The sequence below is a fragment of the Polyodon spathula genome, chromosome 9 (assembly GCF_017654505.1).
Source record: "Polyodon spathula isolate WHYD16114869_AA chromosome 9, ASM1765450v1, whole genome shotgun sequence".
Taxonomy (NCBI): domain Eukaryota; kingdom Metazoa; phylum Chordata; class Actinopteri; order Acipenseriformes; family Polyodontidae; genus Polyodon; species Polyodon spathula.
Window position 1 is genome coordinate 50,153,691 of NC_054542.1, and position 25,869 is coordinate 50,179,559.

Below are 25,869 nucleotides of genomic sequence, written 5' to 3' on the forward strand. Positions count from 1 at the left end.
AAAGCAAAGCTAGAATTGAGTGTCTAATGCATCACCTGCGAGCCCCAGCATCACCAGAAACATGACCCTCCTCATTCAGAAAGATATACTTTTACACTGACACTCACTAAAGTGATCCGCAAAAAACAATTATACATTTACACTGACACTCAAGTGATCTGCAAAAAACAATACTTTTCTTTTTGTATGGATTCCATCTACATTTTTTATTTTTTATCTTGCCGAGGGGTAAGGTCTTTTCAACAGCCTTGGCCTCATAGCTCTGCTATACAAATCCTGCACACTGTGCATGTAGTACTGCCCTGTGAAGACCCTACTGTCACACACCCTGCACGTGCAGCACTGCCCTGCACACTGCACGTGCAGCACTGCCCTGTGAAGACCCTACTGTCACACACCCTGCACGTGCAGCACTGCCCTGTGAAGACCCTACTGTCACACACCCTGCACATGTGCATGTGCAGCACTGTCCTGCGAAGACCCTACTGTCACACACCTTGCACGTGCAGCACTGCCCTGTGAAGACCCTACTGTCACACACCCTGCACATGTGCATGTGCAGCACTGTCCTGCGAAGACCCTACTGTCACTGCAAACGTTGCTGTTTATAAATGTAATCACTAATAGTTTTATGAGAAGACAGTATATTTGATTGTAAATACTTTTTTTCAGGATCGCTTTCATCGAAAAAAAATATACTGTCTATTTTTAAATGAGTACAATACAACATTCTAGATTCTGGTTAAAAAAAAAAAAAAGATAACCCCCCCCCTGAACCTTGCGCTGCTTGGGGCCCTAAGAGTTTGCTTGGTGTGCTTATGCCTGGCACTGCCACTGATTTCACATAACACAATAATACACTTGAAAGTGTTTGGAAACAATGCAGTGTTTCAACAGTAATGTAAAGGTATGCATTTTTATTTGTAAATAAGGATAGTTGGATTTGATGTGTTAAAGTTTCATTTACAAATAGAACATGCAGTACTGCAGTAGATTATTCTTTTTACATTGAGGTCTACTGGAAGTAAGTTAGTAGAATTAGGCTAGATTAATGATTAAACATGTACACTCCAAATGTTTGCATGCCCTGTCCATCCTCCTCCTCCTCCTTGCAGGGTCAGGCAGTGTACGGAAAGGAACAGATGAACGGCTTGCTTTCTGCACAGTTTTGATCATTCCACATTTTATCTGGAAGAACAGAGGTAAGAACACAGTTCACTTGTAGTGTTGATAAAAGTTATTGTCCTTCTCAATCTACCAGCTACTGGAAGCTAGACCTGTCTAGTACAGAAACCCCAGCATTTCCTATCTCTCCCTGGCCAAGGATATCCGTGTGATGCACTCAGGATAGCCATTCAATGAGTCTTGCACTGTGTTTGGTGAATTGATTAGTCAGATTTCAAATGAACATATAAAGCCACTGTTAATTGTTCAGTTGTGCACATCTTCATCATAGTCTTTCTCAACTCCTATCAGAAGCCTTGCACCAAAGCATGTGTCAATCTTAAATGTATAAACTGAGTAAGACTAATCAGCGGCTGTAATATAATAAGCAGGAAACAACTGCACATACAATGTGTGTGTTCCTGTACAGGTGATCAAAGCATGACAAAGCTCTTAATGTAATACTAGCTAACCCCCATTAGGTACAAAATACATTCAATAACATAAATTGCATGTGGCCCAGTCTGGTCCCACAACCCGTCTTGATCCTCCAATCTATTAGAACGTGTCTATTGTAATGTATTCATGACAAGTCATATTGCTCACCAGCAAGGAATATTTCCAGACAGACAGTCTTCTTGTCTATTGTAATGTATTCATGACAAGTCATATTGCTCACCAGCAAGGAATATTTCCAGACAGACAGTCTTCTTGTCTATTGTAATGTATTCATGACAAGTCATATTGCTCACCAGCAAGGAATATTTCCAGACAGTCTTCTTTTCCACCACTATTATTTGGCTCTCCTGCTTTCCAGCCAGTGTATTTCCAGGAGGACCCGTCTGTCCACTTATACTGTCCAGACTAAGAGGGACACAGGGACAGTCTGGGTTAGACACTCATAGTTTTGCAATTTCTAGGCTGAAGCCACACAATTGAACAGTATATGCTTAGGTGCACTTTGGGCTTAGTCTTACACATAGGGTGCTTTGTTTTCAGTGTATATTTTGAAGAGACAACACAATAGTGTAACACACTGCTCACCTTTTAAAGGAGGTAAAAGTAAAGTCTGTAAGCAGACAAGCTGGGTGTGGAATATCACTAGGACCTGTTCATTGTGCAACAGGCAGGGGGTACAGGTAGAGTCAGGTAGAGTCTATAAGCAGACAAGCTGGGTGTAGAGTATCATTAGGACCTGTTCATTGTGCAGGCAGGGGGTACAGGTAGAGTCTATAAGCAGACAAGCTGGGTGTAGAGTATCATTAGGACCTGTTCATTGTGCAACAGGCAGGGGGTACAGGTAGAGTCTATAAGCAGACAAGCTGGGTGTAGAGTATCACTAGGACCTGTTCATTGTGCAACAGGCAGGGGGTACAGGTAGAGTCTATAAGCAGACAAGCTGGGTGTAGAGTATTATTAGGACCTGTTCATTGTGCAACAGGCAGGGGGTACAGGTAGAGTCTATAAGCAGACAAGCTGGGTGTAGAGTATCATTAGGACCTGTTCATTGTGCAACAGGCAGGGGGTACAGGTAGAGTCTATAAGCAGACAAGCTGGGTGTAGAGTATCATTAGGACCTGTTCATTGTGCAACAGGCAGGGGGTACAGGTAGAGTCTATAAGCAGACAAGCTGGGTGTAGAGTATCATTAGGACCTGTTCATTGTGCAACAGACAGGGGGTACAGGTAGAGTCTATAAGCAGACAAGCTGGGTGTAGAGTATCATTAGGACCTGTTCATTGTGCAACAGGCAGGGGGTACAGGTAGAGTCTATAAGCAGACAAGCTGGGTGTAGAGTATTATTAGGACCTGTTCATTGTGCAACAGACAGGGGGTACAGGTAGAGTCTATAAGCAGACAAGCTGGGTGTAGAGTATTATTAGGACCTGTTCATTGTGCAACAGGCAGGGGGTACAGGTAGAGTCTATAAGCAGACAAGCTGGGTGTAGAGTATTATTAGGACCTGTTCATTGTGCAACAGGCAGGGGGTACAGGTAGAGTCTATAAGCAGACAAGCTGGGTGTAGAGTATTATTAGGACCTGTTCATTGTGCAACAGGCAGGGGGTACAGGTAGAGTCTATAAGCAGACAAGCTGGGTGTAGAGTATTATTAGGACCTGTTCATTGTGCAACAGGCAGGGGGTACAGGTAGAGTCTATAAGCAGACAAGCTGGGTGTAGAGTATTATTAGGACCTGTTCATTGTGCAACAGGCAGGGGGTACAGGTAGAGTCTATAAGCAGACAAGCTGGGTGTAGAGTATTATTAGGACCTGTTCATTGTGCAACAGGCAGGGGGTACAGGTAGAGTCTATAAGCAGACAAGCTGGGTGTAGAGTATTATTAGGACCTGTTCATTGTGCAACAGGCAGGGGGTACAGGTAGAGTCTATAAGCAGACAAGCTGGGTGTGGAGCATTATTAGGACCTGTTTATTGTGCAACAGGCACGAGGTACAGGTAGAGTCTATAAGCAGCAAGTGCCTGCTTACCTTTAAAAAGTTGCAACAACAGGGGGTACAGGTAGAGTCTATAAGCAGACAAGTGTAGAGTAACATTAGCCCCTGTTGCATTGTGCAACACCAGGGGGTACAGGTAGAGTCTATAAGCAGACAAGCTGGGTGTGAGTATTAAGACCTGCATTGTGCAACTGCAGGGGGCCAGGTAGAGTCCACCTGGGGAAATTATTATTGCAGTAGAACTGGGGAGGGGATAACACAGCTCCATGTAGTTCAAGGAGCATTTGCAACAGCAGGGGGTGTAGACATATACAAGCTATAGGTATCATTAACTTGCAACCTATTCTATTACACATTTCATTTTCTTCCGTCTTTGGGGGTAGCATTATTAGAACCTGTTTATTGTGCAACCAGGAGGTAAAGTTAGTCTTTTCTGGGATCTGCTTTTTTTTTGTCCTGTCTTTTTTTGTTCTTACCCAGTCGTGACACTAGTAAGCACTGCCATTTCAAATGACAAATGCAACGTGTTACTGTCTTGTAGAAGTGGTAGACCTGATGTCTGTTTAAATGAAATTGTGAGAGGCTCCGAATACCAAGTGAGCCAAAAAGCGTAAAATGACTCCAAACCAAACTTCAAAAGTACATACCTCAGCATCAGTGTATATCTTTGGTACGGAGAAGAATCGATAACACATTCCACTGATTGCATATCCAAAGCATGGGGATGGAACTGCGGGAAGAGAGAGATGCTCACTGGCTGTGTTCTATTATAGCAGGGGGGTGGAACTGCAGGAAGAGAGAGATGCTCACTGGCTGTGTTCTATTATAGCAGGGGGGTGGAACTGCAGGAAGAGAGAGATGCTCACTGGCTGTGTTCTATTACAGCAGGGGGGTGGAACTGCGGGAAGAGAGAGATGCTCACTGGCTGTGTTCTATTATAGCATGGGGGTGGAACTGCAGGAAGAGAGAGATGCTCACTGGCTGTGTTCTATTATAGCATGGGGGTGGAACTGCGGGAAGAGAGAGGTGCTCACTGGCTGTGTTCTATTATAGCATGGGGGTGGAACTGCGGGAAGAGAGAGATGCTCACTGGCTGTGTTCTATTATAGCATGGGGGTGGAACTGCGGGAAGAGAGAGATGCTCACTGGCTGTGTTCTATTATAGCATGGGGGTGGAACTGCGGGAAGAGAGAGATGCTCACTGGCTGTGTTCTATTATAGCATGGGGGTGGAACTGCGGGAAGAGAGAGATGCTCACTGGCTGTGTTCTATTATAGCATGGGGGTGGAACTGCGGGAAGAGAGAGGTGCTCACTGGCTGTGTTCTATTATAGCATGGGGGTGGAACTGCGGGAAGAGAGAGATGCTCACTGGCTGTGTTCTATTATAGCATGGGGGTGGAACTGCGGGAAGAGAGAGATGCTCACTGGCTGTGTTCTATTATAGCAGGGGGGTGGAACTGCGGGAAGAGAGAGATGCTCACTGGCTGTGTTCTATTATAGCATGGGGGTGGAACTGCGGGAAGAGAGAGATGCTCACTGGCTGTGTTCTATTATAGCAGGGGGGTGGAACTGCGGGAAGAGAGAGATGCTCACTGGCTGTGTTCTATTACAGCAGGGGGGTGGAACTGCGGGAAGAGAGAGATGCTCACTGGCTGTGTTCTATTACAGCAGGGGGGTGGAACTGCGGGAAGAGAGAGATGCTCACTGGCTGTGTTCTATTACAGCATGGGGGTGGAACTGCGGGAAGAGAGAGATGCTCACTGGCTGTGTTCTATTATAGCAGGGGGGTGGAACTGCGGGAAGAGAGAGATGCTCACTGGCTGTGTTCTATTATAGCAGGGGGGTGGAACTGCGGGAAGAGAGAGATGCTCACTGGCTGTGTTCTATTATAGCAGGGGGGTGGAACTGCAGGAAGAGAGAGATGCTCACTGGCTGTGTTCTATTATAGCATGGGGGTGGAACTGCGGGAAGAGAGAGATGCTCACTGGCTGTGTTCTATTATAGCAGGGGGGTGGAACTGCGGGAAGAGAGAGATGCTCACTGGCTGTGTTCTATTACAGCAGGGGGGTGGAACTGCGGGAAGAGAGAGATGCTCACTGGCTGTGTTCTATTACAGCATGGGGGTGGAACTGCGGGAAGAGAGAGATGCTCACTGGCTGTGTTCTATTATAGCATGGGGGTGGAACTGCGGGAAGAGAGAGATGCTCACTGGCTGTGTTCTATTACAGCATGGGGGTGGAACTGCGGGAAGAGAGAGATGCTCACTGGCTGTGTTCTATTACAGCATGGGGGTGGAACTGCGGGAAGAGAGAGATGCTCACTGGCTGTGTTCTATTACAGCATGGGGGTGGAACTGCGGGAAGAGAGAGATGCTCACTGGCTGTGTTCTATTACAGCATGGGGGTGGAACTGCGGGAAGAGAGAGATGCTCACTGGCTGTGTTCTATTATAGCATGGGGGTGGAACTGCGGGAAGAGAGAGATGCTCACTGGCTGTGTTCTATTATAGCATGGGGGTGGAACTGCGGGAAGAGAGAGATGCTCACTGGCTGTGTTCTATTATAGCATGGGGGTGGAACTGCGGGAAGAGAGAGATGCTCACTGGCTGTGTTCTATTATAGCAGGGGGGTGGAACTGCGGGAAGAGAGAGATGCTCACTGGCTGTGTTCTATTATAGCAGGGGGGTGGAACTGCGGGAAGAGAGAGATGCTCACTGGCTGTGTTCTATTACAGCAGGGGGGTGGAACTGCGGGAAGAGAGAGATGCTCACTGGCTGTGTTCTATTACAGCAGGGGGGTGGAACTGCGGGAAGAGAGAGATGCTCACTGGCTGTGTTCTATTACAGCAGGGGGGTGGAACTGCGGGAAGAGAGAGATGCTCACTGGCTGTGTTCTATTACAGCAGGGGGGTGGAACTGCGGGAAGAGAGAGATGCTCACTGGCTGTGTTCTATTACAGCAGGGGGGTGGAACTGCGGGAAGAGAGAGATGCTCACTGGCTGTGTTCTATTATAGCATGGGGGTGGAACTGCGGGAAGAGAGAGATGCTCACTGGCTGTGTTCTATTACAGCAGGGGGGTGGAACTGCGGGAAGAGAGAGATGCTCACTGGCTGTGTTCTATTACAGCAGGGGGGTGGAACTGCGGGAAGAGAGAGATGCTCACTGGCTGTGTTCTATTATAGCAGGGGGGTGGAACTGCGGGAAGAGAGAGATGCTCACTGGCTGTGTTCTATTATAGCAGGGGGGTGGAACTGCGGGAAGAGAGAGATGCTCACTGGCTGTGTTCTATTATAGCATGGGGGTGGAACTGCGGGAAGAGAGAGATGCTCACTGGCTGTGTTCTATTATAGCAGGGGGGTGGAACTGCGGGAAGAGAGAGATGCTCACTGGCTGTGTTCTATTATAGCAGGGGGGTGGAACTGCAGGAAGAGAGAGATGCTCACTGGCTGTGTTCTATTATAGCAGGGGGGTGGAACTGCAGGAAGAGAGAGATGCTCACTGGCTGTGTTCTATTATACTAGTACTGCGCAGCTCTGCTGCTGTAGGTTTGACTGTCATTCATTTCTATAGCATGTAAGAGGTGTTCGTTCTGTACTGTTCTCAACATTATGTATGTAATCCAGTTTCCATGAAACTCTCCAATGCTTATTTCAAATTTCAGCTCACTCCTGGTATAATTATTGTGTGAAGTGCTTCAAAAACAATATACACATACCTTACTGTATGTATGTGCTGAAATACTGTCTCTGTGCCTCTCTTACCTTTTGCACTGTTGGATATCCCCACAGCCGTCTCATTGGCAGGACGTCCAGCTGCAATCAATGAATAAATAAATAAATAAATAAATAAATAAATAAATAAAGAAAGAAAGAATGCAGGCTTTATTGTGACATATCTACTGACTCCTACTATTAAATGATCATTACCTGCCACACCCAGGATCAGCAGCAACACTATCTTCATCATTCTAAAAGAACAGAACACAAAATGACATCTACAGTGACATTTACCGAAGTAACCCAGGGAATCTGTGTGAAGCACTTAAAACAGACATTTACTTCTAAAGAACATTATCTGATACCCAGATGTCTTCACAGAAGTTCAGTGGTTTGAGACGTCTCGTTTTTAGTCGTGTGCCTTGCCTGTGTTGATCGACATCAATTAATGCTTTTAGAATTACATGTAGCGGAGTTTGACTGCCTTGTGACAAAACAGTGCAACAAAAAGATATCAATCATTGAAGTAACTTTAAAAAAAATGGATGGTGAGTAAGTAGATTCAAGAAAATGCACAATGCAAAATGCAGTCATTTTCTTCAATCAGTTGTTAGGTTTATTGAAATATGCAGGGAGTCTGGTCCCAGGTACAGGACAAACAGAATGCTCATCATTACAATGTTTGCATGACATTAAATACCCCTCTGTATAGATGGTCCACCTTCACTTTCTCTGATATTTAACCAATAGCAAAGGTACAACACATTATTCTGTTACCATATATTTAATTTAGTGTGTGTGTGTGTGTGTGTGTGTCTGTGTGTGTAGTCTTGTGTGACAACATCTGAACTCAGTGCATTCTTCAAACCCCTGGCGCCCCAAAAAGGTCCATAAATCTAGTTTTTGTCATCTTCCTTGTTTATATCTCTCCGTTTTGCTTGAGACCCTTTGATCCCAGTGGCGTTATCTCTTATTCTCTCTGAGAACCTTTGGGTCCAATGCCAGTCCCTGGGAGCCTTTTAGCCCCTTTATGCTTTGCATTCCAAAGTCTTACAGCCTGGCCCCTTCTGGTCCACAGCATTGTTATCTTGTTAGCTTGCAGTCAATGCTGGGCAAGAAGCTTGTAGACACAAGGTCTCTATCAATTGTAAGCAGTGCATGTAATTTGAACCAAACAGTCTGCTACCTTCAATATTAGTCTCTTTTCAGAAAAGAACACCAGTATAGCTCTGCCAGTCCACATGCGCAGCAAACTGCTAATCAATTCTCGATCCATGTTTTCCAACAATCGTGCTTATTGTGGCAGAATTTATAGGCATTTGTTTAAAGCAGAATTCAATTATAAGAAATGTATTTCTTTGACAACGTATGATTACATCAATATATGAAACCCAAACACCTTGATAAAAAAAATATAAAAAAAATACTGAAAATATTCAAATAATGTCATTAATGTATAATATTAGTAAAGTTACAGATCAGATATATAAAAGAGATTGAATCATACAATACAGTAATACAATACTGAAACATGCAATCTAGTAATACAATACTGAAACATGCAATCTAGTAATACAAGATTGAAACATACAATACAGTAATACAATACTGAAACATGCAATCTAGTAATACAAGATTGAAACATGCAATCTAGTAATACAAGATTGAAACATGCAATCTAGTAATACAATACTGAAACATGCAATCTAGTAATACAATACTGAAACATGCAATCTAGTAATACAAGATTGAAACATGCAATCTAGTAATACAAGATTGAAACATGCAATCTAGTAATACAAGATTGAAACATGCAATCTAGTAATACAAGATTGAAACATGCAATCTAGTAATACAATACTGAAACATGCAATCTAGTAATACAAGATTGAAACATGCAATCTAGTAATACAAGATTGAAACATGCAATCTAGTAATACAAGATTGAAACATGCAATCTAGTAATACAAGATTGAAACATGCAATCTCGTAAGGTCGGTTTGGTGTTTTGTTTTCCTTTCAGTAGTGTGATGTTGTTCCCACTAGCTGTATTGCGTGTATCATTTTCATTCTCTGTGCATATTCGGAGCCCAGTGTTCCGGGAGCTTTCTGGTGATGAAAAGAAGGTCCTGGGCCGGAAAGGGTTAATGACAACTCGTTTTTAATGGGTTCTGATTGGTAATATATTCTCCTCACGTGTGTGTTTCTTTCCATGCTGCTTTTTAATGCACTTGAATTAATTAAAGTACCGGCTTTTACCCCACCCCGTTTTATAGTAGTAGTACTTTTTTGTAAGGAAAGATAATCAAGAACATTATTTTTATAAAGTGATTAACACAGGCGTAAGCCTACGCTTATTCCTCAGTGCCCGCCGTGTTTTCACCTAGTTTATAATATTCAATATGAATCTACAGTTGTGTGGAATACAGTCATTTTGTAGCTGTTCAGTTCTGCCGGGATTTAGCCGGACAGCAACGAAAGGTAGCAAGCATTAACAAATACAGCCTGACCCAGTGAGTAAAAAAAAAAAAAGAGAGAACGAATGATTTATTATTATTATTATTATTATTATTATTATTATTATTATTATTATTAATACGTATAACACAATATGGTTTCTTAAACTAATTAGCCACAATTTGTACACCACGGGAGTGTACTGTAATTAGCTAGCTGCTTTAAAAAACATACTAAAAGTGAGAGAATGGCTATTTAAAAGCTAGTAAAGTAGCCTATATTTAAATGATTTAATTAGTCTTATCAATTATTTAACAATGTGTCCCGGTTTGAGCTTTGGAAATCTGGTCACCCTAGAGTCACCTTTTTTATGAATCAATTTATGTCTATTTTTTTTTTTTTTTTTTTTTTTTTTTTTACATAATACACCTAATTGTTTATTATTAAACGAATAAGAGTTTGAATTATTATTAAGGACAAGCGTTTCGATATGAAAGGTGAACATCAATATCAGCAAAGAACAACTAAGTTACACGTTTTTAAATGAAACGAAATATTGTACCTAACTCACGTAAAAACTACTGTTTAGTCTAAGTTTTAAAATAAATAACATAACCCTGATAACTTCTTATTTAATTTTTAATAACTATCTGATATTCTCTATTCCTTACCCTTTTTCTTTTGTTAATGGTCCGATGCTTTTTCTTCTTTAAGATATTTTTGGGAGTAATAAAAAGATTCAATTTCGTTGAGGCGTCCCTCCTGCCAGCCTGCCGTGTTCACAGTCACTGTTATAAAGGTTTCTGTCAGCTGGTTAGCCACAATGCAGACCTTGGGTCAAACCAATATGTTCGTGTAGGGAGATCTCGAAGCATGACATACGGACATTGACAAAGAAGCGTCATTAGCTTCCTGAGGAATTCAACCTGTAAGATTGTGTCATTTTAGCGTTTCTAACAAACAGTACCAGTTTGGAGAGCTTAGAAATACAGACCCCCGTGTTTTTCGACATGGCAAGTAATACCACACTGTACAAACTGGGAGAAAAACAGGTGTGAGTAATCACGGCTGGAACTGCCCTTATTTAAAAAAAAAGTCCTACAGAAGTCCAACATTAAGCCCTTATGACTACCAGAAGGAATCCTGCAAGTCTGACAGAAACGTAGGTCCTGTCGGATCTTGCCAGAATTAGTACTGACCTGTAGTACTGCAGGATTGGTTAACAGAAATATAAACCCTGAAGGAGTCTTTTTACCTCAGGAGTGCTTGCCTTTAAAATTCTGTGTAGGATTTAATATTTGTATCTGTTAAACAGGTGGATTCTTAATTTCTGTATTCATGTTATAGCTTTTATTTTTCTTAGTATTAGTGTTTAGTAGGAATCATGTAGGGCATTTAGGCATTAGTTCTTGAAATAGCAGTTAGATGTCAAATAGCATTGTTATGCCACTGGCAGAATTGTATATTAATATATAATATATTTATTTATTTAGTGTACTCAGATGAATCATCTCTCCCTCTTCCTAATTTGTATATGTGTTACCAGCTCTTTTGGAGATCCCTGTGATTCAAGCTATTCATATTTTTAACAAGCTGGTGAGCTGATTGCCTCCAGCTCACAAAAATCCCCAAATATGTACCACTCAAAACCTGGACTGACAAGCCCTGCTAGCCCACCTCCCACTGTGTTCATTAAAGACCCAGGCTAGCCAGCTAGGCTCCAGCAATCCAAAGCATCATAACCCTCAGCCTTTTGGTTTATGATTTTGAATGCACTGGCAAAGTTTGAAATTTAAGAAAGGTATTTATAATTTGTAGTGCTCCCTGTGTTCCCTGAGGGAGATGCAGCAGCACATTGTTATGGCCCTCAAGTACAAAGGGGCTAGAACACCACAAAGGCCCCCAGTTTCTGACAGCATCACACGCATGTGATAAAATATGCATGTTGTAAGTAACATGACACCTTCCATATAAACGTTCAGTGAAAACGACAAGCTTATTAAAGATACATGTTCACTAGATCCAAATCCAGGGTTGAGAGGGAAGATTTTAACAAAATAAAAGTTCACTGAACCAGAAGTAACAGGTGACAGAGATATACAGTGGGAAGCATGCCTTTTAAGCATGGTAAAGAGTAGAATAATAAAATAATCCTGTATTCTGAAGCTTTCCACTATCTTTTTCACTGACTGAATGAGGGACACGAGTAAGATTTGAGAATAACTTTTCAGTCTGACTGACAATGTACCATGAAACCTGTTAGTTAGTATCAAACCAAAGCCCAAGCAATTGCCTAGTTACCTCTTGTATGGAAAAATAAAACTGATAAACAATATTATATAAGTCAAATTTATGTTTATTTCTGTAGCTTAGAAAGAATAATTTTAAAATGGACAGAGCTGCGTGCTCCGGGCTACAGCAAGATCAACAGCCCAGAGTAATACATTCAATACAGTTTTATAAACACGCCCTTGTAGTGATGTCAGTTATGACCCCCTCCTTCCACTAAATTCAACGTGGCATAATATATTCTACCTGGTAACACAACCTGCACAAAGACATTCCCTTGGGATCTGTTACCTAAGAGATTCTCCCTTCTCATGCATGCAGAGGCCCCCGTCACATTCCTGAGCTAAAACACCACACCCAGCTTCTCAGTTCCATTTGTTCCAGAAAGTAATATAACAGAATAATTAGTTCTAATATAAAAACTATTACAAAATCTGAACACCCTAATAGAATACAGCACATATAATCTACTGCAAAACCATTTACCAAATTGAAATACACTAACATGGTCAGTAAAGAGGGACCTTTTACCCCATTAGTATGTGTAACAGTTCCTCATGTGTGCGGTTAGGAGGAACAGTTTTACTGTATGGATATACCCTGGCAAATCCTCTCCCTCTGGAAATGACCCCTCCTTAATGGTAGAACCAGCTACACCCATATTCTCCAGGACATACATGTAGGGTGGCCACCTGGCTGCAGATTTACCGGACACTGAGACAGAACAGGATTTCAAACTTGAAAGCAATTAACATGTAAATTAACCATTACACCTTTGCTAAAATGAATAATAGTGCTTAATTGCCATGTGCATCAAACACTTGTATAATTATAATAAAAATGAATACAATTCTTATGTATTTGTATTATTCTTATGTATATATTTTTTTGCAGCCACTTAGTTGCTATTTATGGTCTGTTCATCAATATTCAATCACCAATAATATGCAAATATTCTCCCAAGCAAAGCTTCATCCTGTTTCTCATCTATTCATCCATAGCTAATCATTATAGATCTGATGGGAAGCAGCTGATCAGGGGGACTACAAACAGCAATTCCACCACAGGATTAATCTCAGCAAAGGTGGAGCTCATTTACACATCAGTTACTTTGTTTAAGGGGAATTTTGAAAAGCTGTTCTGTCTCAAAGACTCTGGTAAATCTGGAGCCAGAAGGCCACCCTACATACATGTGTTACATCATTCAAGCAACACTGAACACCAGCAGTTTCCATGGTCTTACATTCATTCATTCATAAAGGGCTCAAGATAAGTTATTATATTTGGTTTGCTGGGCCCAAACCACAAACCATCTAAAAGTGCATGATGGTAACTCATTGCCTATAGCCTGAACAGGCCAGATGAACATGAATGTCAAGGAAATATTTAAAAACTCTGTGTCATTTCATTCAGCAATCGATTTATAATATTTATCAAATTCATCTTAAATATTTTCACTAATTTTCTTCCTCCCTCCTCCATTTATAGTTCAACTTTTCAACAAAATCAATGTCGTTAAATTTAATTTTGAGTTGGTTTTCAATTAACAAAGATGAAAAAAATACCAATTCTTAATTAGTGAATCTTTGTTTTCATTTACAGTATTGCAAGACATACAAGGTGATAAATATTTTCCAAAATGGAATTTACAGTGTAAACAGTAAAAGTGAAATTCACAGCTTATCTGCAAAGTTGCAGTCCTTTTCAAATGAGTATTTACATGTAACTTAAGGGACTATGAAGATTAATTCATATTAACAAATCCTCCGGTGCTATATCGGTTCTTTTACGTCGAGGTGCAGAAGCCAGAATGGAAACAATACTTTGGGTCTTGGTTATCCTACTTCCTGGATATATTGGTTCATCTCCCTCTTAAGCTGAGGGGACACTAGCTTCATGTTGTTAGAAAAAATGTACAAAAGGCTACTTTTTTTGTAGAAAGTGATGTGCCCGCTACAAGTTTCTGGCAACTTTGCTGCAAGCAGCCGTATCAAAGGACCGTTGATCTAAGTAAGCAACATTACATCATAGAATAAACTAGCCAATGAAAGCGATGTAAAAAGTCATGTGAACAGCTTCTTAGCTGGCAGAAAAAACTAATAAAAATAGCTGAGAAAAGAAGCTGGTGTGGGATGTTGTGAGGGAGAGACTATCGATTCTTTTCAGGGCGATTCTCTTTTCTTTTGAAGGTGATTAAAATCGGTTAATTCCTGGTAGTTAATGAGCAATTTGTCGGTTAATGCCACGACATTTAGTGGAACGGCATTAAAGTTGACACACTTATTATATTCCTTGAAAAAAAACACAATGTTGTGTTGGCTTTATAGCCTATTAGAAAAGACCAAACAAAACCGGTCTGGTACCGATGCTGAATCATTACAGCGTTCATGTCAAACTGCAGTGGTATGTTAAAGGTGTGTTAATGGAGAGTTACGTTTTAGTTCCCAAGTTGTGTTTTCAGTGGTCATTAAGTTAAACTTCTCTATTTACAACTCGCTTTATTTACACATTTATTTTACACAAATAAATCAGAAAAAATATTCAGAATAAAATGATGAGGGTAATGGTAAACATTAATAATACAATCCTATATGTACATATTTAAGAATAAAGATTATTTTATTATATTGAAAAATAATGCTGGTAAATTATGTGGACACTAAAAAACACCAATAAACTATTTGATAGGAAATATCATCTATAGTCTTCTCTCTGTTGTCCATCAACATTCTATCTTTCAATTTCTAATCTGAAGCAACAGATTTCATTCTACATTTTCTATCAACACGTACACTACTGTCCCCTTGACTTTAGAAGTCATTACTTTCTACCTATAATGAAAGGGTTAGGGTTAGGGTTAGATTTCATACATATCAATGCTCATACACAAACCATACTACTGCACCTGTGCTATAGTATATTATTCATACCATACACGCGAGCACATTGTAGGAGAAGATTACAATAAGAAGCAAGTTTCTCACAATCAATCGTTCAAGGCTTGTGAATCTGTGCTTTTAACCACCTGTATAGACTTGTATAACAGGTAAACATGCTAGCTGAAGCTTATATAGACACACATTACAGTTAATATACTTGATCATTCCAGTCTGTCTCAGCTCTGTCTACAGCAGGGTAACTCAAATTCTTGGTTACAGCAAGGCTAAGGTCCACAGCACATTGTCACTCCCATCCCCATACTGACAAACAAACACAGAGCTACTACACAAATACAGTTCTACGCATGTTGTTGGTTTGAGAGTTCTTCACTAGGGTTAAAAGGAGTTTTTTGGGGAATCTAAACTCATTTTCGCTAGTCTGCCTTCTTACTGCAGGAGTTCTTTCCCTGCCTTAACCACAGAATTGTAGAACTACTGCATTCTTATGTGTCTGTGTTAGCAGAGCCAAACATTGTGTTTTACCATTACAAAAACAAAGCACATTGCAGCAAACAAAACTGAAACGAAGAAAAACAACTGAAAAGTCACAGTGCTTTCTCTTTCAGTGAATTAAAAATAAAAACACCTTACAAATTATAAAAAAATACAGTAATTTTACATTCCGTACATTTATAAATAGTGAGGATAGCAATACCATCCACTACACTGAGCCTAGAGGATAGCAATACCACCCTCTACACTGAACCTAGAGGATAGCAATGCCATCCACTACACTGAACCTAGAGGATAGCAATACCATCCACTACACTGAGCCTAGAGGATAGCAATACCACCCACTACACTGAGCCTAGAGGATAGCAATACCATCCACTACACTGAGCCTAGAGGACAGCAATACCATCCACTACACTGAGCCTACAGGATAGCAACACCATCCACTACACTGAGCCTAGAGGATAGCAATACCATCCACTACACTGAGCCTAGAAGATAGCAATACCATCCACTACACTGAGCCTAGAGGATAGCAATACCACCCACTACACTGAGCCTAGAGGATAGCAATACCACCCTCTACACTGAGCCTAGAGGATAGCAATACTATCCACTACACTGAGCCTAGAGGATAGCAATACCATCCACTACACTGAGCCTAGAGGATAGCAATACCACCCTCTACACTGAGCCTAGAGGATAGCAATACTATCCACTACACTGAGCCTAGAGGATAGCAATACCATCCACTACACTGAGCCTAGAGGATAGCAATACCATCCACTACACTGAACCTAGAGGATAGCAATACCATCCACTATACTGAGCCTAGAGGATAGCAATACCATCTACTACACTGAGCCTAGGCCATGACCCAGAAAGAAAATGCTCCTTTGTGTGTGTTTCTGATATGTTGAAAAAAACTCAAAGGTTATTGAATCCGTGGTAATGATTGCTGGCTAACAGAAGTGTAGTAACACAGCAATACCAAGCAGCAATACAAGCAGCAACACCAAGCAGCAATACCAAGCAGTACCCTTTGGTAAGGCATGATGTGAGGCTTCAGCTAAAATATATAATGAAATACATAACACATAAAACATATAATCAATAAAAACACACAGAAAGCAAAGTGGTTTTCCATTATAATTTTATTGACGTCATTACTTGTATTTAAGTTTGCAATGTTTACTAATTTGTATCCTGGACATTTTGATTGTGCAGGGCCTTGGGATACGTCGATGTGAAAGGCGCTATATTTAAATTAAAATTATTCTTATTATCATCCTATATAATGGAAGGACTCCCAGATAACATTCACAAATATAGCTTAGTAGTTGTAAAAGTACATTAGCTTTTTATTCATTTGAGTTCAATATAAAATGAAACAATTACAGTAGTTTTTTTTTTTTTACAACCCTATAGTTTAGTTGCAGTGTACTCTAAATTACACAATGTAAAGCACGCCAGGTGTCAATACAAAACTAAAACCAGCTGCGTTTAACCAGCAAATGAGTATGGAGGAGTTCCTTTAACACCCAGTCCTGACACCTGTAACAGAACACAATGACATTTACAAATCATTACAAACACTGCACATGTAAAAAATAAATACAAAATGTGGAACTTAGATAAATGAAAAATGATACAATACAGGGTACTAATGCTGAAGAGAGGCTGCTTGCTCATTAAAATCATTTCCATGTAATACTCAGGGATACAATCAAGGTATTTATCAGTGCAGGTAAAACAGACAACAAATACCCCACCCGAGGGCTGCACACCAGCCCAGATTTCATTTTTGGATAGGCTAGCCCAGCGTGGAGATTTTATATATTTTATATATGTATCGATCCATCCATTATCATTAACTGCTTAATCCTTTACAAGGTCGCGGTGGTGGATATATATGTAAGGTATAAATCACGACGGGCTGTGCGGTTCTCATGATATACCATGCTTGGGGCGGTGATAAGGTCCAAGGGTTATACTGCTTATAACGCTGTCATTTGGGGGATGAAAAATAATTAAAATAATTAAAACACATTTTTAAATCAAGACAAAACCAGAAACTTTTATTGAGTATACATCAGTAGTGTAATATAGTCCCAAATTTAATTTAATTGATTGTTTGCTTATTAAAAATAAATTGCACATTAGTTTACTGTGAATTCCTGCTTCGAAAGTGCCATCTCACTAGAAACTGGAGGACTGGATACAAGCTGTGATGACGGGCGGAGTTTCAGATGACACTAAGACAGTAAGGAGAGCAGCTGCGCTGGAGACTGAAGCCCGATCTTGAAGTGAGTTTGTGAACTTGCTATGTGCGAGGCACACATATTCTAGTACGTTTTCATCCTTTTGTTATGTTTTTGTTAGTTGTCGGACACCCTTGAGTCCACGTCGTGCCAGATGAAGCTGACGATCGAATCAGACTTTATGCACCAATCCAACAGCGATGTCTGGACAGTACCTCAGTTTCCCGCAAACGTTAAAATCCAGGCTGGCAATTCGGGGGGTCGTGTCAGGCCCTGTCATTACCTGTTTTTCTAAGAGATGACTGACAGGAATACATTGTTGCTGGTTTTAAACTCGCTGTCAGCAGAGATGTTAAAATTTCTACTATTAAAATATGTATTCAGTCCATCTCGGGGTTATGAAACTGTCTTCACTCAGGAAGTTGGTGTTGTACCAGTTATGTGGAGTTTCATCCCCAAATATATTAAAGGAAATAGGTGAAATGCCACTCATTTTTGGCTGTGGTTTTGTAATTAAAATGGCAGTTTGTCATGGAATTTAGAATGTAGTGGTGCAGAGTGGTTTATTCAGCGTGAAGCAGCTCATTAGTATCCAAGCCGTGCTATACACTATACGCTATACGCTATATATATATATATAAGCTCAAAGAGCCAGCTGCCCAACGTTTGGATACGTTGTACATATCTTTCTCAAGGGAGCCTGTGTTTGAATCAAAACATTGGAGGTGTTTATAGGTGTTTGACGGCATGACAACTACTTGTTATTGTTTATATTCAAATCCATGATTTATTCTTACATGATGTAATGGTGTTCTATACGTGACATCACTTTTACTTATATCTTTAAATCTATATTAACTCTAATTAACATTATTTTATATAAACTTATATTTATATTATCATGCAATGCTGGCTCTGAGGATCAGCCTTGATATGGTCTCCCCAGCGCATCAGCATGCACAACTTTTGAATTAATTTTGTTTATTTAATTATTTTTAACAAATATATATATATATATATATATATATATATATATATATATATATATATATATATATATATATATATTTATTGGAATTAATTAGTTCATTCTTTTTTGTTGAGTCTTTATAATCTAGTAGATCATCTATTTTTAGTTTATCCACTTTTCTTAACTCTGTCTCTAGAATTCTTTCTTTGTATCCTCTTTTTTTTTTAGGATTTGTTTTTAATACATGTCTTTGTTTTACATAGTCACTTTCTTTAGAGCATATTCTTTGTATTCTTATTCCTAGCCCCTTTGGGATTGCCCTTTTAGTGTGTATTGGATGTGCAGAGGACATGTGTAAATACTGGTGCATGTCAGTAGGTTTATAGAAGAGGTCAGTCTCAATTGAACCTTCTTCAAGTTTTACTACGGTATCTAAAAATTCTATTTCTTTTCTTGTCCATCGAAGGTCCACTTTAATATTATTGTGTATTTCGTTTGCCATTTTATGAAACTGGAAAAGAGATTCTTCTCCATGTGTCCAAACCCCAAAAATATCATCTACAAACCGAATGTATTCTAAAGGTTCTCTTTCTGATTTTCTAAGTAATTGTTCTTCCCATTTCCCCATGTATGTACTGGCAAAATGCATTCCTAGTTTAGATCCTATTGCGGTACCATCGTTTTGTTTGTAATTTTTATCAACAAATGTAAAATAACTGTTTTCTAAAACTACGTTGATCATGTTCAGCACCTCTGCTGTGGGTATTGATTTATCTAGTCTATTATCTAGTGCTTTTTGACCAGCTTCTAAAGTTTCTTTATGAGGGACACTTGAGTACAAGGATTTTACATCCATGCAAAATAAAATTGTATTCTCTGGAAGGTTGTGCTTTAGTGAGTCAAGTCTTTTTAAAAATTGTGTTGTATCCTTAACATAGCTTGGTAATTTCTCAACATGTGACCGAAGTTGTTTTTCTGCTATTTCAGCTATTATGTGTGTTGGATTATCAATCGTGCTGACTGTCATTCGCATAGGGTGATTTTCTTTGTGCATTTTAGGATTTCCTCTTGCTAGGGCCTGTTCTTGCATTATGTGGCTGCATGTATTTCTTAAATTCTTTTGATATAATGCCTTTATTGTATAGTCTCTCAGCAATGTCCTTAACCTCTATTGATCCTATTGCTTTTAACTTCTTCATATGTATCCGTATTCTTTAATTCACATTCTACAGATTTCATATAGACCTCTGTGTTCATTATCACTATTCCCGATCCTTTATCGGTCTTATACTTATATCATCATCATTTAACAACTCAGTCACAGCTTGTTCTTCAATATTGGTTAAATTAAGTTTACATTTTTTCTTTAGTCCTACTATAATTTCTTGTTTAACTACTTCAATATACATGTCTAACCACTTGTCTCTTCCATCCGGAGGAGTCCACGTGCTTGTACTATTAACCTTAATCCCATGCTGGTAATTACTCTCTGAATCTGAGATCTCTTCATTGAAAAGATATTCTGCTAATCTCATGTGTCTCTCCCATTCCTTTAATTCGGTGGCCAGTTTATCTTTATCAATGTATTTTTTAGTCGGTATAAACTTTAGTCCTTTACTCAATACCGCTTTCTGGGGTGTGGTTAAAGTTTTCCTTGATAAATTAAATACTATGTCTTCTGTTTTATCTTTAGTGTATTTGTTACCATTTCCATTTCTGAGTCTCCTATCTTTCTGTTTTGAATTCTCTGTCCTAGTCCTGTTTAATTCTCTATTTTGTATTTTATTGTTTACTTTAAACTTGTTTATTTTTACTGTTTTAGATGTATTTTGATTGTCTTTCTTAATGATGCACGCACAGTCACATGATGCTGTTTAACCAATCACAGGTTGTTATTTCTCCAAGCTGTGTTATACGTAAGGTATAAACAATGCTTAACCCCAATGAGGTGCCAACCATAAAGGTATATATATATATATGAGCTTAACATGCAGCCTACAGCACTCAGGATTCCCAGGCGGTCTCCCATCCAAGTACTAACCAAGCCCAACAATGCTTAACCCCAATGAGGTGCCAACCATAAAGGTATATATATATATATATGAGCTTAACATGCAGCCTACAGCACTCAGGATTCCCAGGCGGTCTCCCATCCAAGTACTAACCAAGCCCAACATTGCTTAACCCCAATGAGGTGCCAACCATAAAGGTATATATATATATATGAGCTTAACATGCAGCCTACAGCACTCAGGATTCCCAGGCGGTCTCCCATCCAAGTACTAACCAAGCCCAACATTGCTTTGCTTAAGCATTGCATGGTAAGTTCGATTTGAAGAGCTTTTTGCTGTCAGAGATGTTGCCCAGGGCTCACTACAAGGAAGTAGCTCTTCTTGACCCCCACCATATAAGGTGATTGTATATTAAAACTAAAGAAAGTCTGTTTGGGCTTACGCTCCCTTCTTAACTCAATCCACCAACCTTGATTTATAGATTGGAGTCCAAAAGACCAATTGGTCGCACACTCAAAATCAGGACAAGATTTACTCTTTTAAAAATGATTTTGTATATATGTGTGTGTTTGTATATTTTATTTATAAGATTCTCCCCCACTCCCCCTCCAGGAGGGGAGAACGGTGTGCTAACAACGGACGAGCCTTGCTGGGCCGAATGGTCTTTTCTCATCCCTAATCTTTACTTCTGTTCTCATGAATAATGAATGAGACTCCAGAGCTGCTGCATCCCTACCTTGAAAATGCCTCCTGCTTCAGGCTGCCTGGCCATCCACGCATCATCCATACCCTCGCAGGCTGAGGTGACGTACAGCTCCGAGTAATCCTTCCCTCCGAAGCACAGTGAGGTGGTCTTATCAACAGGCAACTTCACCGTTTCAATTCGCTTGCCTACAGAGAAAAAAAAACATTTACCATTTACTAAGCGGTCATTAGTTGTGAACATGTACTTGCTCTTAACAGCTGCGGCTCAAGCTGAAGTGTCCTGTGTTGACCAGATGCAATGCAATACTGTATTTATATACTGGCTGGGTTCATCTTTTCAGTGTAACTGGACAGAAGAGAGTCAAAAATTCAACTTTACGTCATTGCTTTTATATCCTCAATGGCTGGTTTCATACACAGGTTAACTCTAATCTCGGAACACCTCACCTGAGGCAACGTTAGGTAGACCAGGAGTAGCGCTAATCAGGCTCTATAAAACCAGCCGGAAATCTTTTACAACTAAAAATATTGATATCAAATTGAAAAAAAAAAAATCACTTGAGAAAGAGATAAATAAATAAATCACCTATCAAACATAAGAAATAAAGTAAAGGAACCACAGTTCAACACTACAAAAAAATTGTAGTTTTAGAAGAATTTAAATTAGATAACATTCAATATAGAAAAATAAAGGAAAATAAATGGATAAACAGATTCTATACCAGGATGCCTGAAGGGTTAAATATAAAGGAATAGTAGATCATTACATCATCAACATAGACTAGGAAATGACATCACAAACACATTCATGGACTTAAATAGAAATAAGTGAGTGTAGTTACCATGGCATCAAAAGCCTAGAAGCGCCTCCACTGCTCGTTTCCCTACACAATTCTGTAAGCAAAGACTGGATTGTGGGTGTGCTCCCTAACCCATGTTAGTCATGGGATTCAGAAGCAGTCCCGTGGAGCGAGAAGCAGAGCTGTACAGGCACATGCACCTACCCGTGGCTGGGTCTATACGAAGGACTCTTCCTCCATTGTAGCAGGCAACCCAGAGTCTCCCCTCACTATCAATGCACATCCCATCAGGGATCCCTTCATCCTTCTCCAGTTTGTACAGGGCTCTGCGGTTAGCTGTGCACACCATTGACAAACGCAGGATGAGGCAGGATTACGCACACAACACATTAAACGCTTAATCCTAAAATACTACCAACTAATCTTACAGTTAGTCCATGGATAAACAAAGTTTTGACAGAGTGTATTTTTTTAGACTGGCCAAAGGTCATTTATGGTCATTAACGATCCCTAGCATATTCGTAATGCTCATGGAGTCTTATAGAGCAAGTAGCAGGGTTCCAGAAAATACAGTGTTACACAACCCCATGTGTTGCTACAACTGTTGTCCTCAAAATGTCAGCTCTAGTACATAGGAAGAGTGATTTAAAATAGAAAAAAAAACAAAAAGAAAAAAACAAACAACTTATTGTGCAAAGACAAAACCAGCTGGAGCCCTGCCCTGTCCTTTATTATTACTCTCTCCTGGTGCATTATCTGCTTAATAATAACACATTTCTAAGAGCCACGTAAGGAGAAATTAGCTAAACTGCTTATTGATAACCATATATGGAAATTGTTTGTATTTGAAATGCTGCACATGTCTTGTGCCTTGAGCAGATGAAGCTCACATGTATAAATGAGACCAGAGGTAGCTACTCTGTATTCTATTACTAAAATAAACTATACTTTTTTTTTTTTTTTTTTACTAACTTACACATTAGTGCTGTGTGTTTTCTTACATATCATGGATCATTATTGCTGTGTTACCTGTTTGACAATGTGGACAATAATGCTTATACTACTAGTGCACTAGAGCGGACATTTTGAAAAGAGCTTTGAAACAAACTTTGAAATAGACTAAGACAGAAGTATAAAAAGTTGTTAGGGTGATACCAGTGAAAAGAAAGAATGACAGGCACACCATTGAAACAGCTGCAGCAGCACGTGGGGGCGTGGAACGCTATACTACAGGTACATTATTTAAACAGTAGCAGACGTGGAACGCTATATTACAGGTACATTATTTAAACAGTAGCAGACGTGGAACGCTATATTACAGGTACATTATTTAAACAGTAGCAGACGTGGAACGCTATATTACAGGTACATTATTTAAACAGTAGCAGACGTGGAACACTATATTACAGGTACATTATTTAAACAGTTGCAGCAGCACGTGGGGGCGTGGAACACTATATTACAGGTACGTTATATGAACAGTTGTAGCAGCACGTGGGGGCGTGGAATGCTATATTACAGGTACATTATTTAAACAGTAGCAGCAGCACGTGGGGGCGTGGAACACTATATTACAGGTACATTATTTAAACAGTAGCAGCAGCACGTGGGGACGAGGATTGCTATAACCCCGCTACTTACTATTTAAAGCATCCAGGCTAATACTATTTCATAATCTTCTACCTGCCACTTACCAAATATGTGGAGGATTTTACCTTTTTTCACTTATGAATGAGGGAAAGCTCAGAAGTTTGTCTAAGCTCCACACAGGCAAGCTTTCCCCATGTTTTATGAGCAGTGGGTCTGTCTCCACTCAGTTATCACTCATAGCCTTGACAGCCATGCACTTGAAGCAGCATCATGGATTGTGGACAGAAGGCAGCAGAAAGCTTCACCTTTTTTAAGACTTGTGAAAGATGATTTGTTCCAGCAGAAACTTAAAGCTTTCCTTAAGTTTTAGTTTCTGCAACATTTATTTGTTTGCAAACTTCCCTTGGTCACAGCAACGCACTAACCATGTTTACAGTTTATTCTGCAATAACTGTGATTGTCTTGTGCTACTTGCTTATCATTCTGGAGCTACGTTTAGCAACATTTGAAGATTTGTGTTTCACTTGAGTAAATACAAGGCATGGCCGAGGAACAGTTTGCATTAACGTGCCCATTTGTGAAAACACTTACAGAGACTCCCTGTCTGCAGGTCGTAGTCAAAGGCATCCACACTGAAAGACAAGCTGTCTATGTAGTAGAAGGTGTTGTGGTCCAGGGACCAGTCCAGCCCATTGGAGATGTCCACCTGGTCGAAGTGCTTCCTGACAGAGTGGTCTGTGTTCAGGGTATACAGCGAGCCCTGGCCTCTCTCCAGCTCAGCTGGGCGCACCTCCATACCCATGGTCCCTTTGAACAAGAACAAAACCAATAGGGTGGAGATGGGATCTGGTACTACAGCAAGACCTGTCTGCCAGCCATGGTTTTAGTTAATGCTGCTCTTGTGAACCCCCCACCCCACCTCTATTTCAATCATCTAAGCTATAAATGCAGGGATGAAAAGAAGACTTCCACTGACTTTAATAAGACACACCTGAGCTTTTTGCCTATACTCTGTGGTTAATCCAGCTTGTATTAAAACCTGGGCGTTGATGAAGTTGATATACAATAGGACCCTTATTTCCTCGATGCAATGTGTTTCAGTCAAAATTGCAGTTTTGAGACCTGCGTGTATAATGTGTATGGAAGTACATGACAGTAAGATTTCACTTTAACGAGTGTGTCAATAATCTGAGCCTGCTTGTCACAGTACCTGCAAAAAAACGGCCAGCCGGGTCCACCTTCCCATCATTGAACCTGTTGTTGGATTTGTCCTTGTCCACGTGGGCAATGGTGGTGATGGTTTGTCTCTCCCAATCCACAGCAGCAAACCTGGTCCCAACACCAACGACATACCCCCCAGACCTGCGAGGGACCACCGTGCCAACATAGGCGTCTGCGGGGAGAAAGCCCTGGAGATCACACTGTGCACTGGAGAAAGCCCTGGGGGATCACACTGTGCACTGGAGAAAGCCCTGGAGATCACACTGTGCACTGGAGAAAGCCCTGGGGGATCACACTTTGCACTGGAGAAAACCCTGAAGATCACACTGTGCACTGGAGAAAGCTTTGGGGGAAATCACACTGTGCACTGGAGAAAGCCCTGGGGGATCACACTGTGCACTGGAGAAAGCCCTGGAGATCACACTGTGCACTGGAGAAAGCCCTGGAGATCACACGTTGCACTGGAGAAAACCCTGGGGGATCACTGTGCACTGGAGAAAACCCTGGAGATCACACTGTGCACTGGAGAAAACCCTGGGGGATCACACTGGAGATTAAATAAATAATTAAGGGCCTCGAGTCTTGAAATGGAGTGGACTGGGGTGCCTGCCCCTGGTTTTCAGAGACGATTCAAAGTGAACTTGATAGAAATGAAAGTATGTTATTTCTCACCAGTCTGAATGCTCTGTATGTGATTGGTGTCTGGATTCCATCGGCACACCTTCTGCCCCGAGACGTCAACATACAGAAGGGTGCCTTCCTTCTACTCCCAAACCGGGCTCTCTCCAATCATGTTCTTCTCCTTCACAACACACTGCACCTTGATGGAGGACATGGTC

General features: G+C 40.4%; 1 protein-coding gene and 2 long non-coding RNA genes across 3 annotated transcripts; all 3 read right to left on the reverse strand.

Annotated features, from left to right (window-relative positions):
- Positions 1–902: 902 nt before the first annotated feature.
- LOC121321001 lies at positions 903–3,666 on the reverse strand. Its single transcript, XR_005950902.1, has 3 exons — positions 3,652–3,666; positions 1,917–2,028; positions 903–1,188 (listed from the first exon to the last, which is right to left on the reverse strand). It is a non-coding gene; the product is annotated as an uncharacterized LOC121321001 (long non-coding RNA).
- A 152-nt stretch (positions 3,667–3,818) lies between these two features.
- LOC121321033 lies at positions 3,819–10,799 on the reverse strand. Its single transcript, XR_005950908.1, has 5 exons — positions 10,462–10,799; positions 7,544–7,584; positions 7,379–7,429; positions 4,266–4,348; positions 3,819–3,860 (listed from the first exon to the last, which is right to left on the reverse strand). It is a non-coding gene; the product is annotated as an uncharacterized LOC121321033 (long non-coding RNA).
- A 6,030-nt stretch (positions 10,800–16,829) lies between these two features.
- On the reverse strand, positions 16,830–25,865 carry LOC121321004 (regucalcin-like). Its single transcript, XM_041259892.1, is given in 6 exon segments — positions 16,830–17,025; positions 21,451–21,605; positions 22,424–22,555; positions 24,401–24,616; positions 25,020–25,202; positions 25,703–25,865. Coding segments are annotated over 6 exon segments (900 nt in total). The 3' UTR covers positions 16,830–16,974.
- Between the last annotated feature and the right edge of the window lie 4 nt (positions 25,866–25,869).